The 20,696-nt window shown below is 37.7% G+C and overlaps 1 protein-coding gene across 15 annotated transcripts in view; it reads right to left on the minus strand.

Annotated features, from left to right (window-relative positions):
• The window catches only part of ZNF638 (zinc finger protein 638), a 100,715-nt gene that overhangs the window by 38,431 nt on the left and 41,588 nt on the right, over nucleotides 1-20,696 (minus strand). For 14 of the 15 annotated variants that reach the window (XM_084765350.1, XM_084765356.1, XM_084765351.1 and 11 more), the window contains exons 2-6: nucleotides 14,839-16,345; nucleotides 9,791-9,852; nucleotides 4,462-4,500; nucleotides 3,316-3,623; nucleotides 1,077-1,351 (exon numbers count right to left, since the gene is read on the minus strand). In XM_084765350.1, coding sequence (XP_084621476.1) covers nucleotides 1,077-1,351; nucleotides 3,316-3,623; nucleotides 4,462-4,500; nucleotides 9,791-9,852; nucleotides 14,839-16,345 — 2,191 coding nt within the window. Of the gene's footprint in view, nucleotides 1-1,076; nucleotides 1,352-3,315; nucleotides 3,624-4,461; nucleotides 4,501-9,790; nucleotides 9,853-14,838; nucleotides 16,346-16,569; nucleotides 16,588-20,696 lie in introns of those variants that run through there. The other variant, XM_084765348.1, reaches the window with a different exon arrangement.

The raw sequence follows: 20,696 nt of genomic DNA on the forward strand, positions 1-20,696 counted from the left end.
CACATAAGCCACAAAGTATAGTAATCATAACTGCACATATAATTTCTACTACTCATCTTAATACTTTTACAGATCTCTTATGGAAAACACAGCTTTGTTCATTCTACAATCCAGCAATTCAATGACTAGTAATAGTACTTTTAAGAATTCATATATGGATCCAGTTGTGGTGGTGCACGCCTTCAATCCCAGCACTCCGGAGGTTGAGGCAGGCTGTTACCAGTGAGAGAGGCCAGCCTGGTCTACAGAGCCTGTTCCTGGACAGCCAAAGCTACACAAAGAAGCTCTGTCTCAAAAAATACTAACATGGCCGAGCGTAGTGGAGCACACCTTTACTCCCAGTACTCAGGAGGCAGAGGCAGGCAAATCTCTGTGAATTCCAGAACAGCCTGATCAACATAAGTGAGTTCCAGGACAGGCAGAGCTACGAAGTAAGATCCTGTCACAACCCCCACACACAGACACACAAATAAAGAAGAAAAAGAAAGAAAGAAAGACAGACCCAAAAAACAAAGAAAGGCATACTATATTTTATAAATAAACTAGAATAATGAATTTTTCTGAAAATTCTGTAAATAGAAGTCTTGAAACAAAATTCACAATGAAAATTCTTCCCTATATTCAATATTCCTTCCTAATAAAATCTTTAAACTTTTGTAATTATATGTTAATTGTTTTAGGGTTAACCATTTAAATATAACCTTTAGAATACAGAATATAACTGTTGACAAAGAGAGACGCAGAACAGCCAGGGCTGTTCCACAGAGAAACTCTGTCTTAAAAAAAAAAAAGATGGCATCCCAGGCCTCAGCCTGCCAAGCCACACTACAAGAGCATGCTACTACCCTGACTACAACATTTTTGGACACTAACAACCTGGCATTCCTAAGCTATAAGACTGAATCATTGGTCTTTTATTATTCATAAGGAAAAAAACTGTCTCACATCAAAGTAACTAAACAAAACACTGATTTCAAATTTATTGGAAATATGACTCCAAAGATTCAACTTTATTTTCTACTTGTCACAGTAACAGATGCCAGTACACTTGACTAATCAACAAAAGAATTACTGACCTTTATCCGCTGGAAAAAACCACCTTTACCAGACTCCGGTTTACCTTCTGGTAAGGTGTCATCTTCAAGATTCTTAGACTTGTGAGCAGAATATCCTCCTGAATGTGAGTCACTCTTTATAGAGCTTACAGATTTCACTGATGGCTTTGTTCCACTGGCAAATTTTGACTTTTGTGCTGGTGAGAGTCCTTTATCAATGGCTTCAATGTGTTTTTGTTTAATTTCTGTCCCATGTACAGAACGTTGTCCTCCATCTTCTGATGCCTTTTTTCTATCTGGTTTTTTAAAAAAATTTTTTTAAATATATACACACACACATATATATGCATATATATATATTTGTAATATACACATATACATATATATATGTACCAATTAAAAGGAATTAAAAGGCATGTAGCATTCTTATGACAACCCTATCCTGCTGCCTATTGTCTTTTTTGGATTTTATTTCCAAAAGTATATCATTATTTATTCAAGTATTTATTAAGCAAATATTTAATGAGAGGTTATTTTACAAGACAATGATCATAAAACCATGCAACCTAGAAAAAAATTCTTAAAGAACCATTTCAAGGGCTGGGTGACTGCTCTTCCAGAGATCCTGAGTTCAATTCCCAGCAACCACATGATGGCTCACAGCCATCTAGACTGTGATCTGATGCCCTCTTCTGGCCTGCAGGTGTACATGCAAGCAGAGCACTGTATATATAATAGTGAATAAATAAATATTTTTAAAAAACTATTTCAAGACACTAAAAGTAAGATTAATGAGTCATTCTATATATATATATATATATTTTTTTTTTTTTTTTTTGAGACAGGGTCTCTCTGTGTTTGCCTTGGCTGTCCTGGTCTCGCTTTATAGACCAGGGTGGCCTTGAACTCACAGCGATCCACCTGCCTCTGCCTCCCAAGTGCTAGGACTAAAAGCGTGTGGCACCACGCCCAGCCTAATGAGTCGTTCTTAAGCTTAGTGGGGAGCTCATGCGCTGCGTGCACACACTGTCAGTCTTCAACTGCTCATTCCTCAAGCGGTACACACAGTAGTTCTTTTGTTCAGTGGTCTCTCCTTATGTCAACAGTCCTTAAAAGTTTTGGCTGTAGAGTTCCTTGACAATTTCAGGATGCCAGAATTTATTTTTTGTTATATACTTTTTACTTAACACATCAGAACCTAAAATAGAAATTTGAAACTAACTCATTTAATAATATACTTATATGTTAATATTTATAAAATTTAACTACTTATCAAAAGAATGAGATGAGTAATATCATTCCACATTTTCCCAAACATGTTAATACTGAGCCTGAAAGATGCCTATCCTTGCTTCTTTTTATTTTTTTATTTTTAAGATTTATTTATTATTTATACAGCATACGTGCTTACACACCAGAAGAGGGCACCAGAATTCACTATAGATGGTTGTGAACCACCACATGGTTGCTGGGAATTGAACTCAGGACCTTTGGAAGAACAGACAGTGCTCTTAACCTCTGAGTCATCTCTCCAGGCCCCCTTGCTTCTTTTTAAATCCCCGTTCTTTAGCTACTATGTACGCTTGGTGCACAATTCTGGTTAAAAGTATAAAGAAAATCAACCAGAACACAGATTTGTTTTTGGAAAAGGAAAAGACCATACACAACTCTGAAAAGTCCTTGTGGATCTCTATTGGGGGTATTTAGGGTTATACTGAGACTAGCCAGCTTACACATTTTAGTTAGTTCCATTTCCATTCAGTTTCTTAAGATATACTGAATATAGTTGAAGACATGTTCAAGGTACTACCTTACCATGAACAATGGCTTCTTTCATTATAGGCTGTGTGTGTGTGTGTGTGTGTGTGTGTGTGTGTGTGTGTGTGTGTGTGTGTAATATATGAGCCACTTTTAGGAAAGCCACTAAACCATTATTAAACAATTAAGAGACAAGTATTCAAAATATGAGGTTGGCCTCAAATTTACTATATGTAGCTGAGAATAACCTTGAACTCTCGACCCTCTACCTACGCCTCCTACTTTGCTAGAATTACAGGTGTGTATCACCGACTATCTTAGCTCCTTGGTTTTCAAACTGGATGCTGATGAACTAAACCTTCCATATACCTAGGCAAAGTTAAAGAGTAACGGACTCTCAAGTGTGAGCCCAACTTCACACAGCAACTTTAAACTTTAATGGCATACAAGAGTTCATTTTCAAGACTCCAAACAGAGTGATGGATTAGAATTATTACTGTACCTGATCTCACTGATCTTCTTGACGTCCTTTCGGGGCTAACTGACCGATAGGACTTTGGGCTTCTTTTAACCAGATTTCGACTACGATGCGGAGAACGAGATCTGGACCTGGACCTGGATCTGGATCTGTACCTAGAAATGAAGCGGTGGCAAATTCTTGGACTTCGGCTCCTTGGTCTATAGATATAACGAACCGGACTTCGAGATCGACGGACTCTGTGACTGGAGCTTGATCTCCGAGAATGCCTGGGACTCGGGGAACGAGAACGTCTTCTTGAGGTTTCATTTTCTTTCCTATTGCTCTCATTTCTACAGAGTAGAAATCAAAAACCAGACTCAGAAATTTAATGTAGACTTAAACTATATTAAATGACAGAAGAAACTTTTTAAACAAATATTTATTTTCATTATTTATTATTTGTATGTGGGTGTACATGTACATCTGTGTCCAAGTGCCAATGGAGGCATCAGATCCTTTACAGCTGAACTATACATTTGGGTGCTAGGCACTGAACTCAGGTCCTCTACAGGAGAAATAACTGCTCTTGATCACTGAACAATGTCTCCATACCTTCCATCGTATTTTCCTGTTTGCTTTTGTTTTAGAGACAGGCTCTCAGGATGTAGCACTGGCTAACTCTGAACTTGTGGCAATCCTCAATCTGTCTCCTAAATACTGGGATTACACGATAAAAACAGGATAATTTTTTTTAACTTATAAAAAATTTATTTTATTTTATTTTTTTAAGTATACAATGTCTGTCTGCATGTACACCTGCAGGCCAGAAGAGGGCATCAAATCACATTATAGATGGTTGTGAGCCACCATGTGGTTGCTGGGATTTGAACTCATGACCTCTGGAAGAGCAGTCAGTGCACTTAACCTCTGAGCTATCTCTCCAGCCCTCCAAAAAATTATTTTTTTAATAACTTATTTTTTTGGAATTGTCCTGTTTTGGTGGCAGACACCTGTAATCCCAGCACTTGGGAGGCAGAGGCAAAGGCAGGTAGATCTCTGTGAGTTTCCAGGCCAGTCTGGTCTACAAAGCAAGTCCACGACAGCCAGGACTACACAGAGAAACCCTGCCTCGAATAACTGAAGAAAAAACAAAAACAAAAAAAGCCAAAACTATAAAAAAAAAATTACCTTCTGGATGGGAGGATCTCAGGGTTCCAATCGGGGTATCTATTTGAAAAACGAACACTATTAATGATAGTTCAAGAATTAATAAGCCTCAATCTTTACCTGAAACATGTCAGAACTGTTCAAACTTAAGTTTATATATGAATTAAGAAGTTAAAGTATAAAATACTTCTTGAGGATAAAATTTTTTGTCTAATCTAGATACATCAGAAAAACATTCATTAAGACTTCAATTTTATTTATTTATTTTATTTTATTTATTTTTTATTTTATTTATTTTCTGGTTTTTCAAGACCGGGTTTCTCTGTGTAGCCTTATCCATCCTGGACTCGCTTTGTAGACCAGGCTGGCCTCGAACTCACAGCTATCTACCTGCCTCTGCCTCCCGAGGGCTGGGATTAAAGGTGTGTGCCACCATGTCTGGCCTGGCCTCAATTTTTTTTAAAGTCAAATAAATACTATACATAAATTCAAGGTACAAAATATTAGTCTAGGTAGAGCTAAACAAAAAGAGCAGAGAAGATAGATGGTGGGCGTGGAGGAGCACGCCTGGTTCCCAGCAGTTGGGAGGTGGAAACAAAAGGATGGAGAATTTAAGATCAGCATTTCTCAACTTGTGGGCCGTCACCCCTTTTGCGGGTCAAATAACCCTTTTACAAGGGTCATATATCAGATATTTACATTATGACTCATAACAGTAGCAAAATTACAGTTATAAAGTAACAATAAAAATAATTTTCCCCAGCACTTGGAAGGTAGAGGCAGGCAGATCTCTGTGAGTTCGAGACCAACCTGGTCTACAAGTGAGTCCAGGATAGCCAGGGCTACACTGAGAAACCCTGTCTCAAAAATAAGTAAAAATAAAGAAAATAATAATTTTATGGTTGGGGTCACCACTTCCAGGTGGTCCTACTCCAGGCACTGGATGCTGCAGCAGAGAAGTATAAAAGCAGAGAGGGTATAAAAAGGAGACAACCGAGAAAGATTCCTTTAAAACCATGGTTCTCAATCTTCCCAGTGCTGCAACCCTTTAGTATAATTCCTTATGCTGTGGTGACCCCCCAAACATAAAATTATTTTTATTGCTAATTCATAACTACTTCATATTTGCTACTGTTTTGAGTCGTAATGTAAATATCTATGTTTTTTGATGGTTGTAACCTGTATTTTGGGAACCACTGCTTTAGAAAAATCAAATTAGGAAGGGCCCTAAAATCAGGTTTTAAGCTTGTGTGTACAAGCACGTGCACACGCACACACGAGCGTGCACACACACACAAAGAAAAGCAATGAGAATTCATCAACATTTATTTCTTTAGTGAAAAAATTTATTATTATTGTATGAGTGTGTGTAGGTGTGTAGGTGTGTAGGTGTGTAGGTGTGTAGGTGTGTGCCTTGGCACAAATATGGAGATCAGAGGACAACTTTGTAGAATCAGCTGTTTGTACTTTTCCACTTTTACATGGCCTCCAGGTAACCAGGCTTGCATCACAAGGACCACTGCCAACAAAACCATCTTGTTGGGCCCCTTATGAACATTTCTAAAGCAAGGAGAATAAGGGAATGTTTCCAGAACATTCATAAATGAGTATCTGGAATTAAGACGAAAAATAAAAACTGATATATTTAGAAATTAAACATAAAAAAGCCATTGCCATACCTTTATGTGTGAACCAACACAGGGTAGATGTATAAATATGGGGTCTGAGAATACAATCTTATGCTCACTAATACTTAAACAGAAATAGAAAAACAATGTAAGAATAAAGAATCAGAGAGAAAAAGAGGTAGTGGGAACACAAGTATCAAAAAAGGCTAAGGCAGACTGCAACTTCATCTTCAAATTTACCAATCTGCAGCCTACTAGTAATCCAACATGATGATTGAATTGAATTCGTAACATTCAAAATGCAATCTCAGCAGTAAAATAAAAGATGCAAAAATACTGAAAAGAAAAAAGAACATAGGGCCATAGCAAGATGAACTAAGTGTATTAATTTTATATATAATAGGGAAACTGTCTCCCTGAACCTCCATTTCCCCATGGATGAAATAAAAAATAATCATGTTTATGTGCCATGGGTGATTTTATGATTAAGTCAAGTCCAAGAGCAGAAATAATCATGTTTATGTACCATGGGTGATTTTAAGATTAAGTCAAAGCCGGGTATGGTGGCTCATGCCTTTAGTCCTAGCACGCGGGAGGCAGAGGCAGGCAGATCTCTGCTGAGTTAGAGACCAGCCTAGTATACAAAGCAAGTCCAGGACAGCCAAAGCTACACACACACACACACACACACACACACACACACACAAAACCTGTCTGAAAAACAAAATTTTTTTTTAAAAAGCCAAGTATATATTACAAAGCAATCAGTAAGTCCATCATATAATACAATATATCTGTGTTTAATACTAAAATTCTAGCACAAAATATCTTTTTTCCCTAAGATTAACCAGCTACTCTTTGGGAAATATTACTTAGGAAAAGCTAAAAAAAGACAAAGAGGAACAACATATAAGCCTGAAAGACTAAAGACACTACATATGTATCAATATCAAACTACACGTAGTACATGCACACAATGGAACACAATGCAGCTTTGGAGAACAAAGAATAAAGATGATAATTTTATTTAACTTGATAAGTAGTTTGCAGCAAAGAAATAATTTTTTAAAAAATTACTCAAGAGGACACAACATGAATAAGATAAAGAGTAGGACAAAGCAGCCAGGTATGGTGGCGCACGCCTTTAATCCCAGCGCTCCTGAGGCAGAAGCAGGCGGACCTCTGAATCTGAGGCCAGCCTGGTCTACAGAGTGAGATCCAGGACAGCTAGGGATACACAGAGAAACCCTGTCTCAAAAAAACAAACAACAACAAACAAAAAAACAACCCCCCCAAAACAAACAAACAAAACAATCCAAGAGTGAGACAAAGCATGAAAAAAGGCTTAAAGCTGGGTGTGGTGGCCTTTAATCCCAGCACTTGGGAGGCAGAGGCAGATGGATCGCTGTGAGTTTGAGGCCAGTTTGGTGTACAAAGCGAGTCCAGGACAGCCAAGGCTACACAGAGAAACCCTGTCTCCAAAAAAGGCTTGAAAACCACAATTTAAAAATCAAGGTCCCAGGGCTGGAGAGGTGGCTCAGAGGTTAAGAGCACTGTCTGCTCTTTCAAAGGTCCTGAGTTCAATTCCCAGCAACCACATGGTGGCTCACAACCATCTATAATGAGATCTGGTGCCCTCTTCTGGTGTGCAGTTGTACATGCAAGCAGAGCACTGTATAAATAATAAATAAATATATTTTTAAAAAAATCAAGGTCCTATGTGCATGAGGGAAAAGCTCTGTACAGATATTTATTATATATGGGGAGAGGAGACGGGAAAATAAAACAAAAAAAAATGTACCCACATGCTATTTGTTCTAGTAAATTAACTTCATGTAACTAGATCCTCATAATAATAACCCACTCCTTAGGAGGGATTCTCTGTTTACAGTGGTAGCTGGGCATATTCAATTCTAGAAATAAATTACCTTCTTATATTTACCTCCTATGGAGGTGGCCAATCCCAGCATCTACTCTTCTTTTTTTTTTTTTTCCTTCCTTGGTTTTTTGGGGGCAGGGGCAGTTCAAGATAGGGTTTCTGTATAGCCTCAGCTGTCCTGGGACCCACAATGTAGACCAGAGTGGCCTCGAACTCATAGAGATTCGAATGCCCCTGCCTCCTTCCTGAGTGCTGATACTAAAGGCGTGCACCACCACCATCCAGTTCCCAGCCTCTACTCCTAAATATACATGATTCATATAGGGACTCTCTTCCCCTCAACAGCAAGAGTAGTGGGCACATGCCATTATAAGACCAGTTAGAGAAAAATAATGGGTCTTTGAACAAATTATTGGGGGGAAAAGAAGGGAGGGAGGAAATTGGACAGATAATCCCAGAATTTAAGAGGCTGAGGCAAGAAAGGTCAAGGCTACCATGGGCTACATGACACCCTGACCAAAAACACAAAACAAAACAAAATTAAAAAAACAAAACACAGAACAGCTCTTGAAAATACCAGCTCCACAGTTCACTGAAGTCCAAAGCTGCTATGTAGATGAGTTTTCTTAAGACCAGAGCAAGGCCAAAAAGTAGAAATCTACTTGACACTCATTTTTGTTTGACATAAAATGCAGCTGTTCTTCAAACTAGAGTTACTCTCTACAACTTCTCAGTCAGATGAACTAATTTTCTTCCTCTAAAAATAACTGTAGATGCTGGAGAGATGGCTCAGTAAATACGGGCAACTGCTGCTCTTACGGACGGCGTGGGTTCAGGTGTCGGCACCACACAGTGCTAACAGCTGTCCATAACTCCACTTCCAGGGGTGTTTGACACTCTTTTGACCTCTGAAGTAAGCAGGAATGCGTGTGGAGCATAAATATACACGCAGACAAAAAACTCTTATACATAAAATAAGTAAACAGCCTAAACTTTTTCAAGAGTCTACCATATTTTGAGTTAGGTTTATGACTTTTTACTGGAAGAGTCCTGAATAATCTCAAACCCAAGAGAGTATGAGGCTGGTGACTAGAACTATTTAATGATGTTAGGGTATTCTAAGAGAAACAGGATAGATGTTAAGATTATAAATTGCATGTCTTTTTTATTTGTTTGTTTGTTTGCTTGCTTTTTGTTTGTTTTTTGAGACAGGGTCTTTCTGTGTTAGCCTTGGCGATCCTAGACTTGCTTTGTAGACCAGGCTGGCCTCGAACTCACAGCAATCCACCTGCCTCTGCCTCCTGAGTGCTGAGATTAAAGGTGGGTGCCACCACACCTGGCATAAATTGCATGTCTTATGACCATCAGGAAAACCCTCACAGATACCTCGCTTAAAGAAGGAAAAAGATGCGATCAACTCTTACATTTTATTCTGAAAACAGGACCTAAGGCAGAGAAAAGCTTTATACGGCAAAGTAAATGCTCGCATATAGTCTGAATTAGTTTTTAATTATTTAGCATTTGAAAAATGGGTGAGATAATGGAAAAGAATGATATCTATTCTCAACCATTCTAAGAAAGGCAAACAGGAAAGGAAAAATCAATAAAAAAATACCTTGTAATTAGCTGCTAGGGATTAAGTTAGGAAGGAGTCTGTGAAAGATCACATGGGTCTCCCCTTTTGAAAAAGGTAAACATTCTTCTCTAAGATTATTATTTTACTTAAGTAATAGCTTTAAAATTATTTAACAAATAATCACACTAAAAATATTTAATAGTTGTATGTGTCATTAGCTATTTTCTAACTCTGCTGCCTATAAAAAAGGGAGGAAAATGTTCTTACTGTTGACGTAATTGCCGACAGCTCTCAATATGGGTGGAAGTATTTTGATGCTGAATCCAGTCCTATTGTAAAAAAAAAAAAGAGAGAGAGAGAAGGTTGAAATTAAAACAATCCTCATGATGACTAATGAATTAGGCTTTTTTAAAATGAAAGAAGATTTGAATTTTTTACAAATCTAATCATAAATAGCATTTAGACATAACAAAATTTTCAAACAAAAATTAAAATCCTCCAAACAAATGCATTAAACCCCACATCATGTTGATCCCATTTAAAAATATTTTAGTATAAAATTTTTAAATCATATCCATGAACATTGATTTTGAAATGCATATATTATATATTTAGACTTGAAGAAAAGCATAAGTTAAAAAAAAATCTCAAACAGAACACCAAAATTCTATCAAGTAGTATTTCTAAGATGATGCCTTCAAAAGACAGCATCTTGATGACTTACTTCTCTGAAGGTCAAGCAAATGACACTGACCATGAAAACATATGATTTCAAAGGCTAGTGGCATTCCAAACAAGATATTCACTATATCGAAAAGAAGATTAGTAAAATAGTAAAAACTGCCACTGATCAAATCTAATTTATTTTCAAGATTTAAAGGAAAGTAACACCATTTCAAAGACATATTATCCCTTACATACACAGTTTACAAGTAACAAAAATGTTTTCTTATACACTTTGTTTACAATTAAATGTCCTAATTACAATCTATAACAATAAATAGCTCCTAGAAGATATATTTGATTAAAAGAGAAAGCAGGGAAGAGAGGGCAGGCAATACAGTAATAGTTTCCAGGGTGAAACAATTAATTAGTTCAACCAACATGTCTATTGCTCTATGTGTTATTGTTCCTCCAGCATTTGGAAAGGAAAAAAAAGAGATGGGGGCGGGGGGGAGGAACCCTCACTAAATAGCTCTGTATTTTAAAACCTCCTGAGAAAAACCTGTTTCCACTTCAAAAACATTTTAATTTAAATCATCCCTAAAAACAAAGCTTCCCCAATTAAACTACAGTTGGCATTAATTCTGAAATCTACCTTAGTAATAATTACCCGAAAGCTACTACCCGAAAGTACCCGGAGCTACTACTAACACTGTGCATCTAAGTTTTGGCAAACTAGAGGATTTCATGAAAATTTCTGGCTTAATTGTAGACTGTAAAAATTAAATGCCTGAATATCCTCCTTAGTGCTACAAATAGAAAGCTAAGAGAAATCAGCAACCAAGAGTCTGTATTAGTGCCCAACCCATGTCTTTGATATAATAGATACTGATTTTACCAAACAGACACACAGGCAGGCAGGAAATTAGGCATGATTTATTTGCACCATAAAATGTTTTATTTTAATAAGTTGCCAATACTTATAAATCCAAGTTGCACCCCCAAGTCTGATTTTCAGCTTTTCTTGAAACACATAAAAAGAAATGATAATATTGGATATGCTTCTTTGTGATAACTATGTGAGCTGAAGGTAGTCAGCGCTCTGCTTACTTAAGGCACTTTCTGCAATTCAACTCCCACATACACGTTGACTTTTGACAGGGATCCTCCTCGATTCACGAAGCTCAGTAAATATAAAACTACGCAACCCTCATTTCTAGGCTTCATGCTGAGTGTACCTAAAACCTCAAAAGCAGCACTCCCTCTGTAGGAAAAATAATTACCTAAGAAGCAAATATGCTCCATGAACTATATACTTGAGCTGGCTCTGAATCAAACTATGAAAACACTGGTTTCTTATCAAAACTTGCTCTTTATCCTCTGACTAGCTCAAAAGTTGAAGCGCAATCCCAACCTGGATCCACATGATAAAAGGAGGGAGACTAACTCTCACAGTATTCTGACCTCCACAAACTTACTGTGAACTCATGTGTGACCACACTCACAAACATAGAAAATATATAAATGAATAGATAAATTGGGGGAATTTTCTTGCATCAAGTTATTTCAATCAGAAGGACATAGGAAATCAAGGCAAATTCCTATGAAGCCAGAACCTCAGATTGTGAGGAAACACATTCTACATTATATTTTCAGAATACACTTTCAAAGTACACCTCAGGCTATAATTTGAAAAACTCAAAGATAGAAAGCAAAGATATTATACGGTTTACTTGGTAGGAAAAAGCCCGAAATTAGAAATTCACAATTACTGTCTACATATTTCTAACATCACAAATACACACATATACATAAGGCAATAAGATATATCATGGGAACAAGCAACTTGTATAGCTAAACCCACATCACACACTATCACTGTACATCAAGCAGTGAGAAATTCTTTAATTAGATGAGCCTGTTATGATGACTGTAAAGACTGGGATTGGGGAAATAGCTATCTATCTATCTATCCATCGATTTATCTATATCTATGTGAAAATATGTGCATACATATACAGTGTATGTTAACTCGGTGGTATACAAGCCATGGCAAACTTGTGGAAGTCAAGAGACAACCTGGGAGGTCAGTCCTCGCTTTCCACCTTGAAACAGAGTCTTTGCTGTTTTTTCACTGCACACACTAGGCTAGCTGGCCTGCAAGCTTCTAGAGAGTTTGCTGGTTTCTATCTAACGATCTCCCAATGGGAGTGCTGCAGATGTTCATCTATTTGAGTGTCAGGCTTTGACACGGATCCTGAGGGCTTGAACTCTGGTCTTCACACTTGTGTGGCAAGTGCTTTTACTCATTGAGCCATCTCCACAATCCAAGAGATCTTTTTAATGACTAAACTATCTTATTAACCCAGGCTTGTCCACCTTACACTTGAATAGCTAGGGAAGCTTCCAGTTAAGTGACCTATGCTTTCTCCCTTCTTCCTATTCTTCTAAATTTAAATCTCCCTGAAACACTTTCAATGTGTTGCTTCAATACCAAAATATTTAATTAGCATCCCAATATCTTCTACCTCAAATCTAAACTGACAAGAGCTTTTCAAGGCCTTCCTTGCATATTTATTTCTAGCATAGTCTTCACTGCCTCCTACCATAAGGCCTTCTCTACGAACCTCTGCCTCTCTCTGAATGTTGCTGTTCCCATCCGGAATGCCATTTAACTGTCCTCATCATCCAAAACTGTCGTCAAAACTACTCCATAAAGACTTCCCTTCCAGACCATTCTGTTCCAAACAAACTTTAGTATATCCGTAACTGTCACTCCATCAGTCTTATCTAACTAGACTATAAAAGTCTGCTGATATCACGAACATATTTATGCTTTTCTTTTTCATCACAAACTGCTAGCTACTCTGGCTTGACTACTACAAATCTGAAATCAACATAGAAATAATAAGTATTGGGGGCTGGAGAGATGGCTCAGCGGTTAAGAGCGCAGCCTGCTCTTCCAGAGGTCCCGAGTTCAATTCCCAGCAACCACATGGTGACTCACAACCATCTAGAATGTGATCTGATGCCCTCTTCAGAGGATTGTATACATAATCAGTCAATCTTAAAAAAACAAAAACAGAAAAGAAAAAAAAAAGAAGAAATAATAAGTATCTTTCCCCTATGGCATGCACAAATGGTTAAATATCACGAAACCATTTGTTTCTAACTTTTAAAACGTCTTCAGGTATATATTTCTCTGATGAGAGCGTATAAACTGCTTTATAAAACAATTAAATTTTATACAGTTCCTTATTTCTGCACCAGAATCTACTCAAGAATCACACATAAAACTAAATTAGTAAATACATAATGGATATCTATTCTGTGACACAAAATAAAAATAGAAAACTTCACAAGTTCTTTAAGATATAATTTCCTCAACTCATTGTGACTGATTCAAAGTTCAAAATAAGTGGAAGAATTAGTGGTAGGCCCAGTTACAATAACAAAGAGCACCCAATACTCAGTCCAGAGCTTACAGATTACAAAGCGCTATGAATGAATTACTCAGATTTTTTTTCTGAGTGGCAAACGGCTCTATCCCCTCTGGTAGAATAAGGCGAATACTACTGTATTAAAATTCAGCATATTTATCTGAAATGGACAGATTGCTATTTTCTGATTAAACCCAGGGCCTGTTTCAACATGTGCTCTGCCCCTAAACTATACTTCCAGCCCAGAATGATGCTTTCTTTTGCTAGAGTTAACCTAAAGACAAGAGCAATCAATTCAGGCTTTAGATTATTTCTTGAAAGCTGATAAATGAATATAAGAACAATAAAATGGCAGTGTTTTCAGGGGAAAAAAATAACAAGCCAACTATGTCAGGCTCTTCAAGCAACCCTGCCACTTCAAGGCTAAAGCTTTAAATTAACGCTTCTTAAGGGGAGAAACGTTCTCTTCTCCTCACCATTCTTATCTGTAAACTGCATTTAAAAAAAAAAAATCAACGTTTCCTATACAAGTATGTTTTTTTTGTTGTTTTTGTTTTAAGAAAGTAGGGGTGGTTCTTGCTCAAATTTACTAGCGGTTACTAGTGCAAAAATTTCCTGCTGTCTACACTAACCACACAAGTACCTTAAGCATATATTTTGGACTTTCCTCTCAGAATTTCCTGCATTTTACTCTATTTTCTGAGTTCATCACTGCATCTTGAATCATTCTACTATGGAACTCTAGGTGCCTTCTCAAGAAACACTGAAAAATTACTGGTCCATACAAAAATCAGAAGCTTGTAAAGTAGCATTAAGATCTTTAGCTTAGAACAGGTATGTACAAAGCTGTAAGATATACTGTCCTTTGAAAGTGTATATAACAGATGAGTTTTATATTTTTATTCTAATAAATGTCCATACTTTTTCATGTAGCACTGTTTTAAGTACAACACAATTTATTAATAAATTTGATGCTGTAGAAGTGGGATAACTAAAACTCAAAATAAATGGCATATATAGTGTGCCAGGTAACAGGATGTAGAAAGCCTAACATTCATTTCAGTACTAAGGTTACTTACGATTACAAGTAAGTACTGGGATTGCAATCAAATTATTACTTACTTAATGCTTTGTTAACAGCATATGAACAGAATTTAGAGAAAACCTGGGCGCTGAGCATCACTGTACAGCAATCTTTTAAAAAACACTCACCTTCAAATGACTACATTCTACGTTACACAGAGAACACAAATGTGGAAATATTCTTGGAGACGCTGCATAATAATCATTCATCATAGAAGGGGTTGGCAGTCTCTTCATTTTCTGGGCATCAGCTTGTGTAAACTTTGGTAGCCATGAAGCTTTCACAATCCCAAAGGGAGACCGAATAGGCAGGTCAGCCTCTGATTGGTAACTCTTTTTACTTCCTTTAGGTCCAACATGTGTATCAGCTGAACTGATCACAGGTTTATGTGGGATCCGCTCTCGCTGGCTTAAAACTGAAATTAATTCAGATGAAAAGGATGGCTGGTTCACAGATGAAGTAATCAGAGACTGGCTTGTTGTCTGGCTAACTGTTTGGCTAACAGACTGACTGATGGATTTTACAGGTTCAAGGACTGACTGTCCTGAAATGTGTAAGCCTGACATCTTGGTTCCACTCTCAGCTGGGAAAAAAGACTGATTGGAAGACTCACCAGGGAAGTCCATCTGATGAAACACATCTTCAACAGGAAACACCGAATTACATATCACATTTGGAGTGGAAACAGTTGTGCTCTGCTGAGACCGAAATTCATTCTTGATCTCATCAGTTGGAACTTCAGGATCGTAAATACGTACTTCAAGTGGATCTTCTGTATAACCATATTTGCTTGCGTGCCCATAATCAATCACATTACTTGAAACTGCTTCATTACCAAGTGTTTCCTTGTTCCTGCTGTGAGAAGGTAAATTAGGTAATCGGCGCCTCATTTTTCGCATTCTTATATCCCTCAATATTAATGGCATATTTTCAGGAGTTAGCTGTTCATCAGGATAGCGACTAAGTTCTTCGAGGTCTTCATTTGATAATCCAAAACTTGCTAAGATACTTGAGGCACTCTCTTTTGTATAGCGGCTCTGTACTTTAGGACTCTGCTCTGTAACCTGAGTTACAGAGCTCTGTTTGACTCCCACTGGTGGAGTCACAGGAGGCTCATCATCCCACCGACTTCCATGTGGCTTCCCCTTCTTTTGTTGTGCTTCATGAAAATCCAATTTTTCTTTGGCTAATCTTGGATCAGTTCGGTGTTGAGTTACCTGAACATTCATTCTCTGTGGTCCCATGTTCTGATAAGATTCATGACCAGGAAATCTGTGTGGAATTCCACGGGCTCTCCCTGCTGGGTAAAATCTTGGAAGACCCATAGATCCAGGCCTCACAAATGGTCCAGGAGGCCTCATCCCAGGAGGATTAGGTGCTCGTGGCCTTTGAAGTGGAAAGGTCCCTCGAGGATTAAACCTGGGTCTCGACATGGCTACTTTCAAGAATGCCTGATTTAATAAAGTATAAGGTGGTGTTGAACCATGTGAGGCAACGGCATTCAGCTGCTGAAGGGCCAATTGAGTCTTAATCTGAGCAAAGTGCAAAGGAGACGGGCCCAACAGAAGTGGGTTTGCAATGCCCAGGCTCAAGGAATTCACAAGTGGTGCGAAATTTTCCAAGAATAACACAAAGCTGAAAGTTAAAACACAAATATTAGATCATTTTAACTCAAACTACTTCATGAAGTGGGTTCTACAGCCAGAGTAAAACATTTTGAAATCAAGCCATGATACCATTTTGCACTGCATATACTTTAAGAGTAAGGGCTTAGAAAGATTTAAATTTTCCCCTAAAACTTTCTCTTCTCTTCTGAATCCAGAACACAAACCCCAAACCTCAAGCCAGAGTTCATGTACATTGATGAGCAGGATGAGCTGTGCTGGGTGCTGTCCTAGGTGCTGAGATGTAATTCACAAGTCTTTTACATAATCTTGAAAAAGATTGAGGATTTATTTTGTGCTTTTATACTGAAAAAAAAGATGAAGCCATTAAGATTCTTAGCAATGAATACACACTAGCATGTGTATGATTAGACATATGAACAATGAAAGAACTGCAACTTTAAAGTTTTATTCAGACCCATTTTTGTAAGATACATTCTTCCTTGGGATCAGCCTTCACATCTACTAAATTCCACATAGCAATTAAACTATACTTATATTCCTACTATTGAACAGTTGTTTCTGGTAAAGAACCTAATTACAAAGTCTAACAGAACAGGTGCAATGGCATGGAATTCTTTATAACATACAACATACACAGGTAACAATGATTAACTTTGTAGACAATGTCCACATTTTAGTTGCTGTTTTAAGTACTTTACATGAATTTACTCATTTTGTTCTTATAAGTCCCAAAGATATGTATAGTTTTACACTGAGAGAATAAGTAACACATAGATGTGTGCTGCTGGGATTTGCATTCAAATCAAATTCAGACTCAATTTAGCCCCACAGTCCATGTTCACAGCCACTAATGGGCGTGAACAACACTATCCTGCAGGTCCCAGACATTAAATTTGCTAAAAGTGGTTACCAACCAACCTCACATTGCTACACTGCCCAGTCTAACCAACTTCAGCAAGAAGCAGGACTTCAGCTATCACTCAGGACCAAGGTCAGCGACCATAGTAGATGACTTTTTAATTATTTTTAAAATATGTTTGTGTATTTAATTACATACATGTAAGTATGAGTGCCTAAGGAAGCTAGAGGCCTCAGATCACCCTAAACTAGTTAGTTAGCAGTGTTTGTGAGCTGCTCTACACAGATGCTGGAAAAACCTGAATTCTCTCCCCAGCCTCGATAGTTTTGATAGGTTCTGGTTCAAGTCCTCATGCTTTATTTATGGTTGTTAGTAACTTATTTGGTTTACATTCTCCCTCATCACATCCAACCATTTTGCATACTGCCAACACATTTTCCCCCCTCAGAGCTAAGACCTAATAAAGAGCTCTACCACTGAGCTAACCCCTCACCATTTCTTTAACTTTTGTAAAAGGACATCTTTACCACATTATTCCCACTCAGTAGCTAAGAGGATCACAGCTTTTTATTTCCTGGCTTTATATGTAGTGTTCAACCAAGCTAGCCAACCTCTCTACCGTTGTAACTTACCAGGCACTTGTTCCAGCTAAGCTTTTACATTTTTTTCATTGTTCCCATTAAAGCAACAATTTGCCCTGGTGGTGACTTATTTGATTTTATGATTATTCTGCATGGTCTTCCAACAAATTTTCATTGACCACTAAGGTCAAGTGAGTCTCAACATCCTAATTATTGCTTGAACCACTTTTATTATCTCTAGCTTATGTTTTGTGCTGATAAAATGCATGCTCTTTCCCAACAATGCAGCATCAAGTGAAGCTATATGTTCATCATAAGACTTTTTCTCCCAAGCATATAAAACCCTATTAAGAAAAACCTCAAATATTTTAAAAAATTTATTTATTTTATGTATATGAATGCTCTGTTTTCATGCAGACCAGAGGAGAGAATCAGACTCCATTAGAGGTGGTTGTGAGTCACCATGTGGTTGCTGGGAATTAAACTCAGGACCTCTGGAAGAACAGAGCCATCTCTCCAGCCCCAGAACCTCAACTATTAAAGTATTTGAAAGATCACATTCAAAGTAATCATTATTAATGTACATAAATTTTAAAGCTTTGTATGCATTGATCTATGCGTGTGTGCGTATATGTGTATGAGTGTGGGTATGTGTTGGCCACACCACAGATGTTGAGGTCAGAACACAATCTTAATTGTTGGGTTTTGCCTTCTACCTTGCTGTTTACTACTGCATATGCCAGGCTGGCTGCCCCGACCTTATGGGGATACTGTTGTGTCTACATCTCATCTCCCTGAAGGAGGTCTGAGGTTACAGAAGCCGGATACCACACCAAGCTTTACATGAGTTCTGGAGATCTCAACTCAGATCTTCAGGTTATGTAGGAAGTGTTTTTACCTACGGAGATATCTACCCAGCTCTCAAATTTCGAGTTAGAATAAAACATAAAAATAAAAATTGCAGCAAGTCTAGGACAGACAGGATACAAGAGAAATCCTGTCTCAAAAAACAAAAACAAAAACAAACAAACAAACAAAAAAGACAAAAATAAAAATTGCTAGGGAAGTGGATCTCTCTGAGTTAGAAGTCAGCCTGGTCTACAAAGTGAGGCCAGGACAGCCAGAGCTACACAGAGAAACGCTGTCTTGAAAATAAATAAGCAAGTAAATTGCCCAGGCTATGAATTTACCAACAGCAGATCCAAATTCACTATTTTTAAAAGGCTATTTGTAGCTGGGTGTGGTGGGGCACACCTTTAATCCCAACACTCTGAAGGCAGAGGCAGGTGGATCACTGTGAGTTCAAGGCCAGCCTGGTCTACAACATGAGTCCAGGACAAGCACAGGGAAACCCTTTCTCGAAAAACGAAACAAAACAAAACATGCACTGCTCGGGCAGTTTTTAATCTAGTTAATCTTTTAAATTTTTTATTTGGGTGTGGCATGTGTTTGGAGGCTTTCCTCAATCATTCTCCACCTAACCCATCTTTCTTTCTTTTTGAGACAGGGACTCACTGTGTATGTAGTCCTGGCTGGCCTCAAACTTAGAGACCTATCTGCTGCATCATGAATGCTGCTAGCATTACAGACCCCTACAACCTTAATTTTCAAGAAAGAGTCTCTCATTAAATCTGAAGCTCACCACTGTGACTTGCCAGTGACCTATAGGGATTCTCCTGTTTCTGTCTCCCTAGCTCTGGATTTTATAAATGTATTCTGCTGTGCCTAGGTGCTATGGATTAAATTTAGATCTTCATGTTTCCTCTACAAGCACTTTCCTGACTGAGCCGTCTTCCCAGGCCCTATTCTGGATCTCTCTATGCCATCTTTCCCAGCTGATGAAGATCGCTCTTACACTATGAGAAGCACAAACTCTTTCAAGTACTGTTTCTTCTTGCCCCAAGCAAAACACAAAGGGTACAGATCTATCAGTCATCTAATTACTGTATGTAACTATGAACAATTTTAAACTGAAAAGAATTACATGTAAGCAAAATCCTCTGTATTCCCAAAGTACCCGGCATTCTGGCCTTACAGTGATGTAAATGATAAATTCATAGAATACAGACAGCAGACATTTTACAAGCTGTATTCTTCAAGACCACTGATTAAAAATTAAGTTATGTGCCTAACAAGAAAATAACCCTTCTGGGGCTGGAGACATGGCTCAGCATTTAAGAGCACTGGCTACTCTTCCAGAGTACCAAGTTCAGGTCTCAGAATTCAAATACATGTCAGTTCACAACTATCTACAACTCAAGTCCAGGGGATCTGGTACTCTCTTCTGCACTACACAGATACTACATGCATATGCATACAGGCAGGCAAAACACCCTGACACAAAGTAAAATTAAATCTTACAAAAAAATAAAAGAAACATGTATTTTTGAGAATGATGCTGATAAACCTGAAAACAAAACAAAAACAGCTACCAAAAGACAAACATAAATTGGCATTAACATCCAGAAAATAGCCAAGTAAAAGTAAGATAGACATTATAACCTTTTAAAATTTAATTCTAAAAGCTCTGGTCATAAGAAGGGTTGTTCACCCAGAAGAGAGTATGGATAGCCAACTTATGAAATCATTAAACAAACCTGGAAAAGCTAACCTAAGTTGAGCTCTGAGCTTTTAATTAACTTCTTTGAATACTAATATAATTAAATATTGACTTGTTTTGCTTTGTTTTATTGGTTTTTCAAGACAAGGTTCTTCTGTTTAACAGACCATGCTATTCAGGAATTCATTTTTCAGACCAGACTGGCACTGAACTCAGAAATCTGCCTGCCTCAGCCTCCCCAGTGCTAGAATTAAAGGTGTGCGCCACAGCAGCCAGCACACTTTTAATTTTTCATTTCTAACTATGTATCTATATCTAATGCATAAAATAAAAAGCAGCCAATAAAATCTTTACTAGT

Source organism: Acomys minous (assembly GCF_964271855.1).
Source record: "Acomys minous genome assembly, chromosome: 17".
Lineage (NCBI taxonomy): Eukaryota > Metazoa > Chordata > Mammalia > Rodentia > Muridae > Acomys > Acomys minous.